The following is a 21381-nucleotide window of genomic DNA, read 5'->3' as shown; positions in this document are numbered from 1 at the left end:
AGCCTGCTTCCTCCTCTCTCTCTGCTTGCCTTTCTGCCTACTTGTGATCTCTGTCTGTCAAATAAATAAATAAAATCTTAAAAAAAAAAAAAAAGCTAAAACTAGGGGCGCCTGGGTGGCTCAGTGGGTTAAGCCGCTGCCTTCGGCTCAGGTCATGATCTCAGGGTCCTGGGATCGAGTCCTGCATCAGGCTCTCTGCTCAGCAGGGGGCCTGCTTCCCTTCCCCTCTCTCTGCCTGCCTCTCTGTCTACTGTGATCTCTCTCTGTCAAATAAATAAGTAAAATAAAAAAGCTAAAACTAAAGGTTTGAAGAAAAATAAAATCTTTAATGACCTGTGAGTAGGCAAAGATTTCCTATACAAGAAAAAAAGATTTTTCCTATTGACAGAAAGCAATAAGCATAAAGGAAATATTATTTCATTGAAATATAAAACTGCTCATCAAAGACCCCATTATGAAATTAGAGTAGACACAGACTGGAAGAAAATGTTTGCAAAAATATATCTGACCAAAAAAACCTTCCTACTTAGAATATACAAAGAACTCTTTCAATTCAATAATAAAGCAAAAAGTGGCGCAAAAAAAAAAAGACGATTCGTAAAGGAAGGGAATATGCATAATCAGAAAACCCATGAAAAAGTACTCAAATCATGGGGAATGCAAAGGAAGCCACAAGGAGATAACACTATATAGCCATCAAAATGGCTAAAATAAAAAACTGACAACACCAAATTGTGGAGCAACTGTGACTGATACATTGCTGGGGAAATATAAAATGGTACACTCTTTGGGAAAAGTTTTGACTTTTTTATAATCACCTATCCTTTAACCTAGAAATTTCACTCATATATTTACTCAAGAGAAATGAAACTAAATTCCACAGAACACTTGTGCAAATGTATTCATAGCAGCATTATTTATAATAGCCCAAAACTGGAAATGACCCAAATGACCATCAGTAGGATGACTAAACAAGCTGCAGTATGTTCATACAAAACACGACTCAGCAATATAAAAAGGAAAGAACTGTTCTACCCAGCAAAAGAACCTAGACACCAGAAGTACATACTGTACGATCCATTTACATGAAGTTCTAGAACAGTCAAAACCATGGCTTAGGAAAAATGAAAAAAGTGATTTCCTCTTGGGCATGGGGGGTGGGGATTTTCTAGGGAGTTTTGTGAGGTGATGGAAGTATACTGTACCTTAACTCGTGTGGGTTACACAGGTGCCTCCATTTATCAAAAAAAAATGCACTTTAGATTATTGCATTTGAGTGAATGTAAATTTACTTTGGAGATAACAAATGAAGGGGTGAGGAGTAGGTACATGAAAATGGCAGCTGGTGAAACCAGGTGATGGGTATTTTAACTTTGCACGAGTTTGAAATTTTCCAAAATAAAAAGGAGGGGAAGTGGGCCCGGAACCAGAGAAATCTGGGTTGGAATCTTACTCTCTATCAGCTGCAAGATAACAGCCATTAACCTCTATTTTCAACATTTGTAAATGAGAATAAAGATTATAATCCCATTTCAGTACAGATTAGGACTACTGTGCTTTGTGAAGAAGGTGGAGAAAGCTGCTTAACCATTAAATCAGTCTGGAGAAGAGCAGTTTCCAGGAAGTAGAAACCTGGATTAAATGGCAAATATGGGGGGCGCCTGGGTGGTTCAGTGGGTTAAGCCACTGCCTTCGGCTCAGGTCATGATCTCAGAGTCCTGGGATCGAGTCCCGCATCGGGCTCTCTGCTCAGTAGGGAGCCTGCTTCCCTCTCTCTCTCTCTCTCTCTGCCTGCCTCTCCATCTACTTGTGATTTCTGTCAAATTAAATAAAATCTTTTTTTTAAAAAAAAGGCAAATATGGGGTTAGACTCAGTAACCCTAACCCAACAGGCATTTGAATTCCACTTGATACTGTTACATTTTAACCCAACTTTCAGAACTCCTATTGTAACTGTTTTCAAATATTGAATGGTGAAAAATTATTATCCATGCTAAAATTAACAGTCCAAATCTATAAGCACAAGGGGACAATTGAGTAGACTAAATGAAGACAGGGTGCCACGGCCCTTAACTGGCGAGCAGGTGAGGGTAAACATTGTAAATCACTGATTAGAGGGTTCTGTGGATCCAAATTGGAAGGGAGAATGGCAGTAAAAACAGTGGGTAAGAATCTATAGAATTTGGTGGCATGATAGGAAGAAAAGCTTATCAGGAAGACCATGTTAGGAAAATTAGACTTTAGACCTTGTGTAATTCTCATTCTTGTATCTTGAAGATTCATTTCCTTGGGGAACCCACTGACCACCTCCCTCTCCCCGAGTTTAGATCTGATTGTATTATACCTTCACAGGACCATATTTTATTACCTCAAAATATTCATTATCATAGTTGATCATTGTTTACTACCAGTCTTCTCTCACTAAGGTCTAAGGGAGAGGGTGTGATCTGGCTTTACCCCACACTATCTTCCAGGTGCCAAATTTAGTGCCTGACACAAAACAGGGGCTCAATATTTGAATAATTCTTACATCAAAGAGGAAATTAAAATTGTCAATCAGACTACTTGGGAATTAAGGACTGGGGCACCTGGGTAGCTCAGTCGCTACACATCTGATCCCAAGAGGATTGAGCCCCACATAGGTCTCCCTGCTCAGTGGGAAGCCTGCTTCTCCCTTTCCCACTCCCTCTGCTTGTATTCCCTCTCACTGTCTTTTTGTCGAATAAAAAATAGAATCTTAAAATAAAAAGGACTGAGAATATTATACTGTCTTGACTGTGAGTAAAGGTATTCTCAGGAGGGAAACTCATAGCCTAAGTCCTTTTTTTATTATTATTATTTTTCAAGTATTTTATTTATTTGAGGGAGAGAAAGAGCATGCATGTCCATCCCCAAGTGAGCATGGGCAAGAACAGAGAGGATGGAAAGGAGAAGGGAGGTAACTCCAGCAGCTGAGTGCAGCACCCCAGACTAGGGGCTCCATCTCTTCACCCTGAGGTCATGACCTGAGCGAAACCACGAGTTGTGCTCAACCCACTGAGCCACCCAGGTGCCCCAAAGTCCTTTTATTTTTAAATAAATTAACTGAACATTCTATCCAAGAAATTAGGGAGAAAAAGAAGAAGAAAAGAAATAACCTGAATCAAAATTGCTAGAAGTAATCTTTGAAAAGGCCAATAAAATAGTCAAACTATGGGATCCCTGGTTCAGTCGGTTAAGCGTCTGCCTTCAGCTCAGACTCCGGTCATGATCCCAGGGCCCTGGGATCCCATAGCCCATCCGGCTCTCTGCTCCACAGGGAGCCTGCTTCTCCTGCTGCCTGTTCCCCCTGCTTATGTGCTTGCGTGCTCTCGCTCTCTCTCTCTCCAAATAAAATAAAAACTTAAGCTTACAATAGTCAAATTACTGGCAAGACTAATCAAGGGACAAAAACAAGACAAAAAAACCCAAATGCGTAGTTTTTACAGTAAGTGGTAGGACAATAGATAAAAATAAATTTTAAATATGGTAGGTATGGTAAATAAATTTTAAATTTTAAATATACAACGCTAACCAAGTATATAAGGACATTTAGGTTAGCCTGCTATTTTTCGAGAACAATTAAAAGCCCCAACATTGATTCAAAAAGAAAATCGAAATGGTGTACTAACGATGATAAGTATGAGTTCATCATGCTATTTTGTATGTTTTGATTGTTAAGATAAAATGTTTAAAAATAAGTTTCCAAGAAGTAATGCTGTCCCTTCTTTGGCTATGACCACATTTGCTCATCACCTGTCTTGTACATAAAACTGGCCCATAGCGTCCGCACTCCACCAGCTTGAAAGCAGCTGTCTAGCGAGTGAGTCCACTGACACACAGGAGATGTCCAACATCAAGAGAGGGGTCCCAGACGGACCAGCCAGAGCTGGCGTTAGGCCACCGAAGAGGGGACCGAGGACGCGGTTTTCAATCTCACGCCGAGCCCAACGCGCCTGCGCAGGGTAGAGACCGCCCCATCCACAACTCGCGGGCGGAAGCTCCGGCGCCCCGAACCACGTGGTCGCGGGCGGAGCGGGGCGGGGCGCGCGGGACGTGCTGCCGCGTAGTCACCAGCTGAATGGGCGGCGGCGGAGCATGTGTGTGCGGCTGAGGCTGCTGCCCGCCCGGGACGTGGAGAGTGCATGCCTCTCCCGGGCCAGACCGTGAAGCCGGAGAGGACGTGGCGGCGGCGGAGGAGGGGGAGAGCAGCGGGAGGCAGGCTGGGCATCCCTCTCGGGGTCTGGAGGGCCCCGGCTTGGCCGGGGTTATGGCATCGCTTGCGGACCGAATGCGAGGCAACGGGCGCATCGCCGCTGGGCTCCTGCTCAACCTCCTAGTGTCCATCTGCATCGTGTTTCTCAACAAATGGATCTATGTGCACCACGGCTTCCCTAACATGAGCCTGACCCTGGTGCACTTCGTGGTCACCTGGCTGGGCTTGTATATCTGCCAGAAGCTGGACATCTTTGCCCCTAAAAGTCTACCGCCTTCCAAACTCCTCCTCCTGGCCCTCAGCTTCTGTGGCTTCGTGGTCTTCACCAACCTCTCTCTGCAGAATAACACCATAGGCACCTATCAGCTGGCCAAGGCCATGACCACGCCGGTCATCATAGTCATCCAGACCCTCTGCTACAAGAAAACCTTCTCTACCAAAATACAGCTCACGCTGGTGAGTAGCTTCAGCTTGGCAAGGCGCACCTTTACCAGTCCATCTCCTGGACCATCTTTCTCCCACACTCTTTCCCCATCGTCTTGAAATCCACCAATGAGTCATCTGTGGCCATGTGAACTTCAGGTTTATTTGGGAGAGGTGAATAAAGTCATCTTGGCACTCTGTTGGGCTCTTAGCCCAGAAGAGTGTGCCTGTTTAAGTTTTAGTAACTACTGCTTGATGGAAATCCGTAAATGCTGTGATTGGTAAGAAAAGAAAGCTGTATAGCGTTATGCAATTCAGCGTTTCAGAATATCTGCAAAATCTCAAACTGAAAAATGGCCCTCCTTTGACCCAGGAGAATAAAATCTTATATGGTAAACGTTAAAGATTCAATATACAATATGTCTCCGAGTATGTCTGCAGCGACATACTGCAGAGGTTTTTTGTGTCTTTAAATAAAAGGAAATGATAATTTTAGTACTTAATAATTTACAGTTTTTAAATTCTTAATGCTTTTGTTATACCTTCATGCTTATGGGTTGTTTAGACACTAGTTGGGGGGGTCCTCTGTACTTGCAGGTTTAATGTGTTTGTTGCAAATTGCAATGCATTGACTCATTAATTTTACCCAGAACTTTAAGTAGAATTAAATATGAACATAAATATAGAATTAACTTATTTCATTTTGAAGAAATCAGTTTGTTTTTCAAATGGAAAAAAAATCCAATTATAGAGGTTCATTGTTTCCCAGTGATGTTTTTATGATTAACCTTGTAAGACAACATGAAAGAAATACTACATTTATGCCTCATCAATTTAATCTGAACGACATTTGCCTCTTTTTCTTTACAGATTCCTATAACCTTAGGTGTAATCCTAAATTCTTATTACGATGTGAAGTTTAATTTCCTTGGAATGGTGTTTGCTGCTCTTGGTGTTTTAGTTACATCCCTTTATCAAGTGGTTGGTAATTTTTTTTTCTTTATGTGCCTTTTTAGCAGATTTCATAAATTTTGAAGCTGTATCCCAAGGTTTAGAAAATACAGTATAGAGACAATAGACTGTTGGGAAGAAAGCATAATTGCATAAATTGTCTGACTCAAGGTGAAGAGAAGAAAGGAGTCAGAGAAACTTTGATGTTTGATGCTCACCAAGTACCTCCCTACCTGTTGTAAGTGTATAATATCCGTGCTTCGCAGTCTGAGTTGGTGGGGATGCTGTAGCATTATCTGGGAAATCTTTACAAAATAAGTAATAAGACTTCATTCTTGAATCCGAGACTACTGGTGAAATTTGTGATTTACTCTTTAATTATAAGATTACTATGAAGGAGCAAGTCCTTTTCCAAAATTTGAACAGGAAAGGAAAATTTGAGATTTATAAATCTTTTCCTCAAAAAATATGCTGCTGATACTACTTTTACATCACCTTCCAATGATTTGTCTATATCCATATTTTCTAGCAATGGGTATTTCACTTCTGGTACTATTGTATCCCAGTGCCTTGCCTATAGGAGGCTCTCATTAAAAATTTATGCCTGGATCCACTCACTTCATTACCGTAAAACCTCAGCAAGTATTTTTTGTTGTTGTTTCTTAGGTAGTGGGGAAAAATAACTTGATGTAGGGTGCTGTGAAACAGTATTTTCTCTATACTGAAAACCTTGGACTGGAAATTCTGTGTGTGCCTGCATGGGGAGTCAGAACCAAATTATGTAACTGATTTTTTTTCCCCCACAAATATCTGCTGGTTATAAACTAAGGTATTCTTGTTATGAATGTTACAGGTTTAAGAATATAGCCTTAGCATCTGAAACATTATAGTACTGATCATTCAGAAACATTGTTGTATATACATTGTGGGGTTGAGTACATTTTTAAGTGGGAAGGAGCTGTGTAAATAAGAGACCAATGTCAGGAAGAGATGTCAGGAAGACCACTCTGTGCTGTCATTGGCTCCAAGATACTCTCACTGCAGAGAGGAATTAGAGCAAGCTCACCCTTGTGCTTTAAGAAGGTTTGCTTAGATATACTTCAGTGAGTTTAAATTTTGTTATTAGATACAGTAAGTGAACATTCCTATGCCTCTTTTTTTGTTAAGCAGATTTTTTTTTTTTGCCCAAGAGGGATTACTTATTTACTAAGTACAACAAGAAATTTTATTTATTGAACATCAGAATTTCTTGTATCCCTGACACATAAATTCAACTCAGAGTGTTCACTGTCCTTGCCAATATGACCATTTTCACCACAAGCCTCAAAATTACTGTAGATTAGAATCAAAGATAGATTCTGTAGATTAGGATTCTGTATCCCTCAGGTACATATTTGAAATGGGATTGACTAAGGAATGATTGTGGACAAACTAATAGGCAGAGTTTTCTATTATTAGTAAACAGTAAAAGTACTGTTAAGGACTCCCCAAAAGTTCATTTTAAAAAAGCTGTATTTTCGGGGTGCCCGGGTGGCTCAGTGGGTTAAGCCTCTGCCTTCAGCTCAGGTCATGATCTCAGGGTCCTGAGATTGAGCCCCACATCGGGCTCTCTGCTCAGCGGAGAGCCTCCTTCCCCCTCTCTCTGCCTACCTCTCTGTCTGCTTGTGATCTCTCTGTCAAACAAATAAATAAAATCTTAAAAAAAAAAAAAAGACTGTAATTTCCCATTGTATCCAGGTGTAATTTCTAAGTTATTTCTTCTTATACTGTTAGGGCAATCAAAGGAGTTAAAAGATGAGTGATAAGGTAATAGCTTTAGTTGCGGAAAGATGGCGGATTCCCTTAGGCGTTCGTTCAGCAGACATTCCTTTTGCTTGATGCTCAGCCTTGAAGATACAAAGATGAAAAGCAACTAAAATCCAGCATGGTAGAAACACATGTAGACCGCTAATCGCAGTGTAGCTCAGGGTCTGAGGAAAGTTCTGCGGAACATCCAGGAGGAAGTGGCAGTTCTACAAGGGAGTGGTGAGGTTAAGACTTCATGGAAAAGTTAGCGATTTAAATGGAAGGGCCCACAGGAATTTGCTTAGCAGAGTAGTACAGCAGAGGTCTTTCTTTGCAACGATGTGTGGACATACGGAGCATTTCTGGAGAACTTGATGGATTTGGTGAGATTCTAGTTGCCTTGTGGAAACCTGAGGCTTAAGGGTGGGCAAGACCAGATGGCACAGTCTTGAATGTCATGCTGAGGAAGTGTGCTGCTTATCCTGCAGGCGCCAGGAAGGGGTTTAGATTGGGGGAGCGGAGGAGTGACTTGATCATTACCTGTGTTTCAGCGAAGTAACTGGTGACAGTGACAGATGAGCATCTAGGAGGCTGTGTGTGGTTCAAGGGGAAGACAGGAAGGCACCAGACAGAGAGTGGGAGAGGAAAACACATGCGGAGGAAAACACAGAGCCCAGGAACCTTTTGGAGAAGGAATGAGCAGTACCGGACAGAATGTAGAATGAGAAAAGGAAGGCATCTCATCCTTGGGGGAGATGAGGTCTTTAATGATGGGAGCAACACAGGAGAAGCTAATTTGGGGAGGTAAGTACTGAGTTGGCTTTAGTCCCTGCAGATAGTGTAAGTGAAGGCAGCCGGTAAGCTGTTGGAAGTTTGGGGACTAGCGGTGCCCTGAGAAAGGAGGTCAGAGCTGAAGATGTCTTCAGGTGTAAGTGAGATCAGTCAGGGAGATAAAAGAAAAAGATGGGACATCTACCTTACATATAGTCGATGAAGGAAGACGTGAGTGAGGAAACAGTGCAGATCAGAAGTCAAGGTCTTCCAGGAGACTTGCCCATTCCGCAGACAGCCCCCACAGGAAGAGGGCAGAGGGATGTCACCTCTGGAGGTGACAGTGCCCTTTGGGGGAGCAGTTGCATTAGAGCAATGATGGGCAGAAGCCAGGGAGCAGTGCAGTGAGAAATGGAGGCCCTGAGAAGAGCCACCGTTCCAGGCGGTTCTGTGTCACACACGCAGCTATCCAGTGAGGCTGCTAAAGAAACCGAGGGGCGGGCATCCACACTCTGCCTCCGTTTTTGCTCCCTGTACCCTCCCCAGGAGCAGGCCGCAGAAGAATTGGTTCTTTGTCCTTCGTAGTCACAGAAGACGCTCAGTGAAGGCGGGCAGAGTATGTTTCAAATTTCCTGCTCTTCTATTTTTGTCTTGGTGTATTTCTATAGCTTTCAAGTTTATAGAACAGGATACCCAGATCTACAGGAAGAAGAATTATGTAGGAGCAGTTATTCAAAAGCTTGGCTGCTCCTGCCAGATCGTATTCAACCAGTCCTGTCAGGCCTTCTCTAAAGCCTCCTCTCAGTCATATTTGTGAAACATTTTGAGGATGGATGGGATTTGAGGTGTTGGTTCTCCTGAATAATACAGGCTTTTTAAAAAAAATCTTTTTAAAAGATTTTGTTTATTTTAGAAAAAGAGAGAGAATGAACAGGGAGAGGAGCAGAGGAAGAGTGACCAGCCAGCTCTGCACTCAGTGTGGAACCCAACTTAGGCTCGATCCCACAACCCTGAGAGCACGAGCTGAGCCAAAATCAAGGGTTAGATGCTCAACTGACTGAGCCACGCGGGCACCCCTTGAATGATACAATCTTTATTTGTTTATTATTTTAAGATTTTATTTTATTTGACAGAGAGAGTGAGCACACGCACAAACAGGGTGAGCGTCAGGGAGAGGGAGAAGGAGAAGCAGGCTCCCCGAAGAGCAGAGAGCCCGCCAATGTGGGCTCGATTCCAGGACCCTGAAATCATGACCTGAGCCCAAGGCAGACACTTAACCGACTGAGCCACCCAGGTGCCCCAATACAGTCTTTTAAAATGATTTGCAATTACCTAATTTCTTCTAGTGTACTCAAGGGGGATTACCCACAGTAAAATCCAGAAAGAAGAAAATTCCTTCTGCCATTGTCTGGGTTTTCTTACATTAATGAAAAGGTCTCACATACTACTCTAGAGCCACCCTCACTGGTAGCCAGGATCACTGAGGTTCCTGTCAATCCCTAATTAGTCTGCCCTGCTTACCCCCTACTTCTTTTGAGGGGTGGGGGAGCAGTTTTAGAAAGAAGTGAAGTCTAACACTACATCTCTGTTCCTGCTGGTCACCGAAATGTCCACTCCTGTCTCCTTTTCCCAAGATCTGATATTCGTGGGCCCCCCTATGTGAATTCATTGACTTGCCCCATTTACTAGGGTCAGCAGGGAAGAGAGGATATTTTTTCCTCCTTCTTTATAACTGAAAAGAAAATAGATTGTCATACATTGAATTTGCAAAGCTCCTTTCATCCAGGATGCTTCAAGGACATTTGTATATTATTGATCTTTTTAAAAAAAATTGATCTTTGGAGCCTTGTAGAAGAATTAGGGATTTCTGCTTCCCCCAGCCCTGCCCCATGTTCCCATCCTGGTGACTGGAGTCACATCTTTTGTTTACTAAGTGGTGATGGTTCTTTTTCCTAACCTCACGCCTTTCGTCTCCTGATTTTCAGTGGGTAGGAGCCAAGCAGCATGAATTGCAAGTGAACTCCATGCAGCTCTTGTATTACCAGGCCCCCATGTCCTCCGCCATGTTGCTGGTCGCCGTGCCCTTCTTCGAGCCAGTGTTCGGAGAAGGAGGAATATTTGGCCCCTGGTCACTGTCTGCATTGGTAAGTTCTCATTGTTTCGCTAAGAAACAAGAGAATCATCCCTCTGCTATTAGTGCGCTTTTTAGTTTTCAGAGCACGATCTCAGATCCAGTCTCACATTTAATCCTCATAATTACCCTTGAAGGGAGGCAAGCGAAGGATTCTCTTTTAGATGAAGAGACTGAGGCACAGTGAAGTGTGTGTGTGTAATTTTACAGACACGGACTCGTGTCATAAATGCTGTTCTGATCATGGATTCCTTTTCCCCGGCCCTCCTCCCCGCACACATTCAGCATTTCATTTCCCCGTCTCTGCCCCCTGGAGGTAAGTCTTGTTAACATTCTAGTGTGTGTTCTTCCATATTTTGCTCTGTGCTATCCATACGCATGTAAACAGTACACATACACGTACACACATGTATATACATAAATTAAATGTTTATTTCTTTGACAAGTGGGGTCATAACGAAAATAATTTTCTGCATCTTGCTTTTCTCGCTTCGTACCTCGTGAACATCTCTTCAGATGTTCTGTTCAGTGTCCGTATAATAGATCCGGTGTTGCAGTAGACAGCCTTATTATATATATCTTTGGGAACTGGCGCTTTTTTTTCCTTTGGAATAGAGTTCTAAGAGCAGAATGTCCATATCAAAGGGAGGTGTACTTTGGGGACATTTTAAGTTAGAAACTACAACCCCCCTCCTTAGGGAAGGAATTTCTGCTTCCCACAACCTTAACCTTTGGAACACAGTACGCAGAAAAGGCTTGTTTGTTGGTAGTGATCATTTCGCAGACTTGCACAGCCCTTACTCTATCCTGAGAACAACTCCAACACTTGGCAAATGTTAACTTATTTAATCCTCATAACAACATTATTAGGTGACTGCTATTATTATCCTCATATTTAGGGTAGAGGATGAGGAAACTGAGGGGCAGATGTAAGGAGCTGACTTAAGATCCCACAATCAGTCAGCAGACCAAGCATGCTGACTCCAAAACCCACGTTCTCAGGTGCTCTGCTCCGCTGCCTGTGAGCAAATGCTGGTGGTTTCCAGTTCACATATTTTGCATATAACCTTGTTTCCACGGTAGAAATCACTTGTCCGTCTCTCAGATAGTATTTCCTCTTAATTTTACCAAAGTGCTAGCCGTCTTGGTTACCTGGTCTTCACACCTTGCAGCATAGATAGCTTAAACCAGAAGGAGGGGCTTTCTGCGATAGGCCCCGGACAGAGTCGAAGAAGAAAAGTGGCCCCCAAAAAGTCAGAGGAACTAAGAGCATAGCAGTCTGAGTCCACTGAGTGAGAAAGAGTCACCGTCGTTCCTTAAGGTCCCTAGAGGGCATCGTTGCCTCAAAGTCGAGCAGGCAATTATGTTTTCAGTGATGGTTCAAGTCATCAAGGAGTACGCGTGAAACATTCTGTCAACTCAATAAAATTAACAACAGTATATTTCTAGAAACAGTTTTTTAAGTCTTTAATGCTCTTAGTTGAAAATATAACGGACTCACTGTGGTAAAACAAATGAAGTGTTACTGTTGTTACCTAAATAGGACCCAAATCCAGCTCCTTCAGTCCTCCTGTGACCTCCGTGATCTAAAAGCTGATAAAAGCCTCAGAGGACAGAGGACTCTTCAAATACGACATTTTTTCTTTAGAATTTATATTTCTTAATAATTCAAATCATAACTGATACTTTATCTAATTCTCTTATTTTGGAAGTAGAATATGACTTTATAATCTTTTAAATACAACAGTGGGAAAGGTCTGAATGGATGCGCTAGGGGCCCACAGGGGCTCAGCCACTTTGTCCCCCATCCTCAGCCAAGCCAGTTCCTTCACGTCCCACGCACACGTCTTGTGCTTTCTTGCAGCCGTGCTTTGGCCCCTACTTTTGCGACAACTTGGAGTCCTACCCCTTCTTTGTCTAATCTGTACATGCATTCAAGGTCCAAACACCCACTCCCTCCCCGAGCCCTAAAGGATATCTCCTGCCTAGAGATTTGTAAAAAATCTGTTGTGTGTTCGTCTCTTCATGAGGCAGCATTCCAGACCCTTTTACCTATTTCCTGAGCTCACTGGCTTTCCTGTGGCTAAGAGGTGGCACAGTGGAATGGGTTATATACTGGGCCTCCTGAATCAGTCTGCCTGGGCTTCATCTCAGCCCTACCACGTACTACTGTGTGATCAAAGGCAAAGTGCTTTTCCTTCCTCTGTTCGTCTGTGAAAAGGGATAATATTTTACTACCTCATGGGTGTTTGTGAACACTAAACTAGTTAATATATATAAAACATGGAGGACAGTTGTTGACATGTCATAAGCGCTGGGTAAGTGCCAGCTATGATTATCATGATTTTTAGTATGTCGTCAAGTGGTTTCCAAGCTCTTTGAGGACAAGATCCTATTCTGTTCCTCAAAAGGTATGGTCATGGAAAACCACTGAACACCCATTGATTTAATTTAAATAAGAATAAATATGAGCAATTAATAGAAAAACATCTGGAAGGATACATACAAAGGTATTAACAGTGGTGGGTGGTTAGGATTATAAAAGTCCTTACCTTCTTTTTTCTTATCTTTTATTTTCTGATTTTTCTATATGGAATATGTATTACTTTTATAATTAGAAATTATTACAAAATAAATTTTCTTCAGATGGATAAGAAAAGTGAACCTGGAAATTTGCATTCAACCAGGATGTTACTGGAGAATTTTCTATTGCACCTTGTAGACAAAATTACATTTCCAAATACTATTCGTTCTGCTATTTTACCCTCAATTCTTGTCGTCTCCCAAATGGATTTTTTTAAAACTCTTATTCTTAATGGTGGTTATTTAAGTTTTTAGAAATGCCTAATGAGATGGATTTTTACTTGATGATGATAATGATCGCAACTGCTTTACATTAATGATTCTTTGGGTTTGTTTGTAGCTTATGGTGCTGCTCTCTGGAGTAATAGCTTTCATGGTGAATTTATCGATTTATTGGATCATTGGGAACACGTCACCAGTCACGTATCCTTTTCCTAACGGCTCATGAATGCATTGTCTTTTCTATTTTCCCAAACTCTGTCACATTCATTTTCTTCTGTGAGTCTTGCATTTACTATTACGTGTTCTAAATTGAGTAGCTAGGCTGATCTTCAGTCTTTTCCTGTATCTTTCCACACTAGACTCTATGGAAACTTAAAGAAAGGTGAGCCAGGGAAATGGGTTAGTTTTCTTATGCAGTAAGTGACCTTTACCCTTATCAAAATCAACATAGAACACCAAGCCTGGCCTATAGTGGAGTTAAATAAATAGTTGTTGAGTGGATAATGGAATGGACGCTGGGTTTTTGTTTGTTTGTTTGTTTTTTTAATCAATTTTCAGTCCCTGTAGTAATAAAGTACAGGTACAGCCAATCCAAAAACAAAAGATAACTTCAGACCATTGACATCTGACTTTTGAACATGGTTTTGTACTTATTTGGATATGGGTGTGCCTGTTTTTCTCAGTGTTACTTCCCAATCAAGAAATGAAATCAGGCCTCAAAGGTCTGAATCATTTGTAACATTTTACTTGTCATTCTGTTTCTCTTCTCGTTTCACTCCTTCTCCACTCTTAAGCAAAGGCATAGAAGGATTTCCCCAATTCAGAGAGGTAGTTTAGTAACATCATATCCAAGTGTGCTGATCTATTTAAATGAGTGAATGCTGAGATGTCACCAAAATAAAAAAGCATACAGCAGTTATAAAAAGAATGATTAAAAAAAAAAAAAACTACATTTAGTAAGTATTTATCTTGCACTAGGCTCTGTTGGAAAGAAACACCTCAGATATAGTAGGCATTGGACTCTCAAAGCAGCTCTGTTGGATAAATTCTATCATTGTATTTTGCAGAGGAGGAAGCAGAGGTGCAGAGAGGTTAAGTAATATGCTTAAGGTCATATGGCTGAGAAGTCTGGTATCCAGATTTGGACCCACAGAGTCTAGTCCCCGACCTTGTGCCCCCTGCTGCCGAATCAAGGTATCCAGTGCTGTGCCCTGATTAAGAACATTCATTCATTCAACCAATATTTTTAAAAATTTTTAAATTATTATTATTAAGATTATATTTATTTGACAGAGAGAGAAAGACAGTGAGAGAGGGAACACAAGCAGGGGGAGTGGGAGAGAGAGAGGCACGTTCCTGGCTAAGCAGGGAGCCCGATACAGGGCTCGATCTCAGGACCCTGTGATCATGATCTGCGCCAAAGGCCAACAACATTAACAACTGAGCCACCCAGGTACCCCTCAACCAATGTTTATTGAACAACCACTATAAAGCATGCACTGACTTAATAAGTCCTTCCATGATGAATATCTACCATATGTTGGGCATGGAGATACAGGGATGAGCAAAAATCCTTGCTCTCCCAGGTTTCCTTTCTGGTGAGGGAGACTAAACAAGAAAAAAATTCACTTATACATGTACAGTGTCAGATACTGTGAGGTGCCAAGGACAAAAAGTAAAGCAGGGAAGAGGATCTGAAATGTTGGGGACTGGGTTGAAATTCGCAGGGAGAGTCAGGAGGGCATCTACAGGGAGGGGATTTTGGAGTGAAGACCTGGAGGAAATGAAGCCGCCCCATGCAGACCAGGATGAAGAGTGTTCCTGGCAGAGGGAGCCACCGGGAGGCCCTGACGAGCTACCAGGAGGCCTCGAGGTTGCAGCAGGGAGAGCGCAGCTTGGGGAATAGTAAGGCTCTGAGCAGAACAGGGCGCTGGGCTGAGCAGAGCTTGCACCTGAGATGGGAAGCTGTTGGCCCTCGGAGCAAAGAAGGGATGAGCTTTTATCTACATTCTAACATGATCACTCTGGGCTACGGTGTTGAGGACAGCCTGAAGCGGGTGTTTCAGCATGAGTGCAGTTGACCTTGTGGGTTGGACAAGGTTGGACTTGTTTGCAGACGCCTGTCGGGTGCACTCCAGGATGTTCAGCAGCACCCCGGCTTCTGCCTGCTGGGTGCCAGTGGCGCCCCCTTTTTCCCAATTATGACAGCCGAAAAGATGCCTAGTCCTTTTTGGTGGCAACGTCACCCCGGCTGAGGAGCACTGCACTGAGAGAATGGCACTGCCGCAGCTGAAGTAGAACAGCCTGAAGGAGGTTTGGGGGTGGGGAGCTGTGGGGAGAGCAAGTCTGAGAGTTCAAGGTCGGGATCTCAGCTGCAGCTGTTCCAGGGACAGTCAGGTGTCCTGTGTGGCGGCTGTTTGAAGCAGGGAGGCCAATTACCAAGTAAACAAGTAGAAGAAGAGCCGCCCAGAGATTGGGTCCTGGGTCCCGTCCGTGTCAACTGTTCCAGAGCTGAGACGAACGGGCAGTGGAGTAGCGACCAAGGTAGGGGAGGGAAGCCCTATAAACCCCCTGGGTGAGGAGGAGGGGGGTCAGCCATGTTGAATGCCACTGACAGGTCAAGCCGAGGAAGGCCAGGAATTGAGGAGGGGCCTTGGGAAGGTGGAGGGCGCTGCTGTTCTGACAAGAGCTTTCTGAGCATCGGGGGAAAGCCTGACTGGGGCAGTGAGGGGAACTAGAGAGGGGAATTGGAAATACCAGGTGTAGAGTGTTCCTTTTTTATTTAATTGAAAGTGTGTGTGTATATATATATACAAATATATATGTATGTATATACATATATTTTAAATTTATTATTATTATTTTTACCTCACTGAAGAATTTTCTTTACATATGCCTTCCCTCTCACATAACTGTCTTCCACAGATCATGAGCTACTTAAAAAGGGGCTGAGGGGTAAAGAAACACTGAAGTGTTAGAACCAGTGGCTTTCAGATAATTCCCCGTGGAAAATGAAGCCTGTCCCCTAACATTTAGAATTAGCTCCTGGGGAAGAGCCTCTGTCCCTCAGGAAGTGCCATCTGGTGGGTCAGGCGAGCACAGATCCCCTGGTGACAGGGCCGGTGTTCTCCTGCCCGGAAGGAACCGGCAGAAAACAGAGCGGGAGCGGAGAGGTCAGAAGGCCCAGGTGTGCACACCCGGCCCGGCCCTGCAGCTGTCGCTCTCCTCTGCCATCAGTCAGCGCTGGTCACATCTGCAGGGTCGGGGTGCGGGGAGTGTTGCCCCAAGAAGATGCCCCAAGCCCCCGGCAGGTGTGTATCATGCATAAATGCTGCTGTTGACAGCTGCTGGCACACGGGGTGCATCTATTAGCTTAATTAATCCGTGAGGTCGCTTTTATCAGTTTCCATTGACAGGCAGGGAAGCTGAGGCACAGAGTGGCAGCTATTTCTTTTCTTTCTTTTTTTAGATTTTTAAAATTTTATTTGACAGAGAGTGAGCACTAGAGCACACAAGCCAGTGGGGGTTGGTGCGCAGCAAGCAGAAGGGGAGAGAGAAACAGGCCTCCCACTGAGCAGAGAGCCTGACTCCACTTGGGGTTTGAGCCCACGACCCTGGGATCAAGACCTGAATGGAAGGCAGACGCTCAACAGACTGAGCCACCCAGGCGCCCCTGGTAGCTATTTCAAATAGCGTTACTGGAAGAATAGCCGGCTACACAGTAGACATCTGAAAACATAGTGAAGTCCTGATTTATGTGGAAAAACGTGTAAAATATGGAAAGCCTGATTTTTGAAGGCATGGTACGTGTTTAGTCTATCTTCAGCTCAGTGATCTGGAAAGCCCGAATCTGGTGGCATGTTACTGCTGGCCGCTCCCCAGACTGGAACGTGGAGTTGGAGTTAAATAGACCCGTCCACGTCTGGACTCCAACTCTGCCACTTCCCAACGTGGTGATCTAAGTTATTTGAAATCCTTGGGCCCTAACAGTTGCAGGATGGGAAGAATGATACCGCAGTGAAGGTAAATGTTATGCCTGATGACGTAAGGGGTCACGCGCAGGTAGCATGGCCCCCTGCGTTTCCCTCCCAAACAGAGTCATGCTGGGTGTGTTTACCTTGAGTCTGCTGTCTGGTGCCACGCGCATCTCCCGCATTTGCCAGGGGAAGTTTATTAGAAAGAGCACTATAAAACATAGTCATAAGTTGCTGGGCAAAATAGCTTCACTATACCTTGTTCTCAGTTCCTTTCCAACCTTCTAGCATAGCCCCTTTGCTCTGGAGAGAGATAGTCGAGGTGGTTGAGGCAGTCTCCGGTCACTGTTGCTGAAGCCTGGGATTGACCCAGGCCAAAGTCCTTGTTTCCTTTATGGGGGCGGGGGCGGAGAGGTGGGTGGTGCGAATCAGTCCATGCTTCATGCAGTTCTCCAGCCACGGGAAGGCTTTGCTTCACACGTCTGTGTGCACGCCTGTGTGAATGTAACATCTAGCTTGTTTTCCCTTCTCAGTGTGTGTGTGAGTGTGTGGCTGTCACAATCTACCTTGTTGGTTTTGTTGATCCTTAGCCAAAACCCTCAGCTATAACATGTTTGGACACTTCAAGTTCTGCATTACTTTATTTGGAGGCTATGTTTTATTTAAGGATCCATTGTCAATTAATCAGGGTCTCGGCATGTTATGCACATTATTTGGCATTCTCGCCTATACCCATTTTAAACTCAGTGAACAGGAAGGAAGTAAGAGTAAACTGGTACAGCGTCCATAATTAGGTTTTGGTGGAGAAGAGAAAGTCACCCCAGGAAGATTAAAAAAAAATGTTAATTGAGTGTGCAAGTTACTTTCATAGAAGAGGAAAAATTTGTATCGCAAAATTCACTGAATGATGGTTTGCAAGAAGTAACACAAAGGAAATTTTATTCATAAATAGGACTTTCTCTTTTAGAATACCTCTAAGACCATGGCTCATGCTTCTTTTCCAGGACTGGTTATATGAAGTCTGTCGGATGATTTGATTATACCAAATGAAATACATGAAATTAAAGTTCTATAATAGGGACAGAGGGGTCCAGATCACCGCACTACACATGTGTCGTGGTTTGTAAGTGTTCAGACCCTTCTAAGGAAGGACAGCAAGGACTCCTCTGCTTACTCATAGGTGGCCCCCAGTGTGAGCTCTTTTATAATTTCAGCCAAAGTGTTCAAGTCAGAATTTAAATCTAGCATTTCTATTTTAGTTTGTCTAGCGTAACTTCCTGCTTATTTCACTAACGGGAATTAAATAGCATTTATAGAAAGCAAAGCATAGGAAAGAAGCCCCTAAGACAAAATCCAAATCTAAAAGTACCATTTTTTTCAGAGAAAATGGATAGGAGAAGTTACACGTTATCCAGAAAACTGCAGTTGCTATTAGTCTTCTCTTGTTTCTGAGCTCTCAGTGAACTCCAGAAACTGTATCAGATGTTAAAAAAACAGAACAGCTCCGTGTTTCAATGGCCCAAAGAGGAGAGGGTGGATGGAGCTGAGCAAGTGTCTTATCCCATTTGTTCTCTTGGCCTCTTTGAGCATTTCCTTTTGGTAACTTCTTGCTGTCACCTCCTTGCTGTCACCCTCCCTTCCACATTGGAGGCCGGCATGGAGCTTTCTCTGACACTGAAAGCTTTGTAGTGAATTCTCTTTCTAAGGTGGCTGAGGAAAATTGTCATTGCAAAAGTCAGGGCAAATACTATTCAAACATTAAGCAGAAACGTGGTGAAAATGTGTGGAAAGCTTTTAAAGAGCAGTAGAAAAATAGTCAATATTTAACCAGTTCCATTAGTTATTAAGGGGATAATTTTTTAAAATTAGCTTACAAGGGAAATACAGGGTTTCGACCGAAGGCAATGTGGTGCCACATTTGCAATTTTCCTTGCAAAATGTGTTTCTGCCTTCCAGCTTCTTCACAGTTGAGCATTAAAAGCTGTTGTTGGTAACTTATCACAATAAATTGACTGCAACAGTCCCTCTTGTAATAAGTAACTCTTCTAAAAATGTTACATATACCTTTTAGGATTTTTTTTTCCCCTGGCCTGTTTGAAATGAAAAACCTCACTGAAAATCTGTTTTGACAGAATTTCAATGTATCAGTCAATTTTCAAGTGACTAGTGTGTGTGATTTTCTGTTTTTGTTTTAAATATTCTTTGATTCTTCTCAGTTTCTAGGGATATACTTTATTGTGCTAAGAACTAGGAAGCTATCTTTCTTACCAGATGAGCCTCAGGCATTATGTTTGTCGAAGAAATGTTCTCTGGATGTGTTTAAATTAACATATAATTATTTCCCCAAAGCTGGAGAAAAGTATTTCCATGCAGCAAAGATTATGTGACTTCTGCATATGAACAACTGAGTTGATTTGTGTTATGCGGAAATTCTTTTTAACTGTAAATACTTGGGGGGTATAATCATATTGGGGAGGGTTATAATAAATGACTGATGTCAGAGTAGGAAGGCAATAAAAAGGTTAGAGCAAGATCGGGTCAGGGTATGTGTATATATAAATGAATAAAATTCCTACCACTGGAACTGGAGTCTCATCAACAGTTTTTGCCCTGAAGATGATCTTCCCATTGAAAAGAAAATTCCTGGAGGAATAACTGGGCGCAGCCACAGAAACTGTGCTGTGGATGAACCCTCACTGTCTTTTTGTTACAGATGTAACTGTACTTGTTTTTAATTCTGTGTTAAATGGCCGAACTTCAGTTTTTACCTGTTACAAATAAAGAGAACCTGTTATTTTTACTTTCATATTGTGTGTCAGAACTTTATAGAACCGGTGAAAGAAGGAGAGCATCTGTGTGTGTTTACAGTGGTAATGCTGGCCTCTCCAGCTCCCAAAAATGCAGAATCTAATACAAAATTTTCATGCTACTTTAAATTTAACACAGGGGCACCTGGCTGGCTCAGTCAGAGGAGCACGTGACTCTTATCTTGGGGTTGTGGGTTCGAGCCCCGTGTTGGGTTTAGAGATTACTTTAAAAAATGAAATCTTTTAAAAATAGTCATAACATCGGGTGCCTGGGTGGCTCAGTCAGTTAAGTATCTGACTCTTGATTTCTGTTCAGATCCTCATCTTGGGGTCCTGAGATGGAGCCCAGTGCCGGGCTCCATGCTTAGTGGGGAATCAGTCCCATGCTTGGGATTCCCTCCCTCTACCCCTACCCCCAATCATGCTCTCTCTCTCTAAAATAAATAAATAAAATCTTTAAAAAAAAAATAATATACCTTAAAGGAGAACTCTGTCTCTGAAATGAAACGGGCTTTCTCCTGTTTCATTTTTATTTACTTTTTATTTTTTTTATTTTTTAAAGATTTTATTTGAGAGAGTGAAAGCAATCACAGAGAGAGAGGGATCACAGAGGCAGAGAGAGAAGCAGACTCACCGCTCAGCGGAGAGCCCAATGCAGGGCTTAATCCCAGGACCCCAAGATCATGACCTGAGCCAAAGGCAGCCCCTTAACCAACTGAGCCACCCAGGTGCCCCTCTCCTGTTTCATTTTTAAAAATGCTTTTTAAACCTTGTCATAAGTTACTGGTCTTTTTTTTTTTTTTTTTTTAAAGCAACAGCACTGGGATGCCTGGGTGGCTCAGTTGGTTAAGCCAGGGTCCTGGGATCGAGTCCCACAGCGGTCTCCTTGCTTGGCAGGGAGCTTGCTTCTCTCTCTGCTTCTGCCTGCCACTCTGCCTGCTTGTGCTCGCTCTCTCTCTCTCTCTCTGACAAATAAATAAAATCTTTTTAAAAAAATAAAAGCAATAGCATTAATCAAGAATTCCACATCGACTCCATCAGTAAGTAGTTGTTGGGTGAATGAATATACAGAATGGCCAAAGGTGAATGTCTGATAGAAAGAATGGAGACGAGATTTATTAGATACATTCTGTTGGTGTTTCTAGTCCCAAACTTGAACTGGATTTACTTGCTATACTTTCTAGCAGAGAAAATATTAATTAAATTTAAAAAGACATTAAAAATAAGGCATTCAATAAAAACAAAGTGAGTTTATGATGACAAATTCAGATAAATGCTAAACACGTACTTCTCTAGAGCATATAACAAGAATCTGGTTCAGAATTGGCTGTCTGTGAGGGTGCCCATGAAGAAAAGCCGACTGAGCTGAGCTTTGATGGATTTATGGAAGTTAGATATGTAGAGGGAAGGGATCGCATTCTGGTAAAATGGAATAGCACATGAAAAGGCCCAAGGATTGGAGGAATTATGATGAGCCGAACTACAAACGGGATGCAGTAG

The 21381-nt window shown here is 42.7% G+C and overlaps 1 protein-coding gene across 2 annotated transcripts; it reads left to right on the top strand.

The window, feature by feature from the left end:
* The first annotated feature begins 4110 nt into the window (after positions 1 to 4110).
* On the top strand, positions 4111 to 19880 carry SLC35E3 (solute carrier family 35 member E3). Of its 2 annotated transcripts, none has more exons than XM_044227191.1 (5): positions 4111 to 4690; positions 5528 to 5638; positions 10150 to 10308; positions 13219 to 13301; positions 17678 to 19880. In XM_044227191.1, the coding sequence occupies exons 1-5, from the start codon at positions 4289 to 4291 to the stop codon at positions 17862 to 17864; spliced, it is 942 nt and encodes a 313-aa protein (XP_044083126.1). In that variant the 5' UTR covers positions 4111 to 4288; the 3' UTR covers positions 17865 to 19880. The 2 variants fall into 2 exon arrangements, with proteins under 2 accessions (XP_044083126.1, XP_044083127.1); XM_044227192.1 differs by lacking the exon at positions 17678 to 19880 and adding an exon at positions 13552 to 13614.
* Positions 19881 to 21381: the final 1501 nt, after the last annotated feature.

This window comes from Neovison vison, chromosome 12 (assembly GCF_020171115.1).
Source record: "Neovison vison isolate M4711 chromosome 12, ASM_NN_V1, whole genome shotgun sequence".
Classification (NCBI taxonomy): domain Eukaryota; kingdom Metazoa; phylum Chordata; class Mammalia; order Carnivora; family Mustelidae; genus Neogale; species Neogale vison.
The sequence above is the reverse complement of the archived record's forward strand: the minus strand, read 5'-3'. Positions and strand labels throughout refer to the sequence as shown.

Bases quoted from the DNA above. Each gene is read 5' to 3' on its own strand.
- SLC35E3 (XM_044227191.1), top strand. From the start codon at position 4,289: ATGGCATCGCTTGCGGACCGAATGCGAGGCAACGGGCGCATCGCCGCT. The intron at 4,691-5,527 runs GTGAGTAGCTTC...TTTTCTTTACAG, and splicing joins CCAAAATACAGCTCACGCTG to ATTCCTATAACCTTAGGTGT. The intron at 13,302-17,677 runs GTATCCTTTTCC...CAAAACCCTCAG, and splicing joins GGGAACACGTCACCAGTCAC to CTATAACATGTTTGGACACT.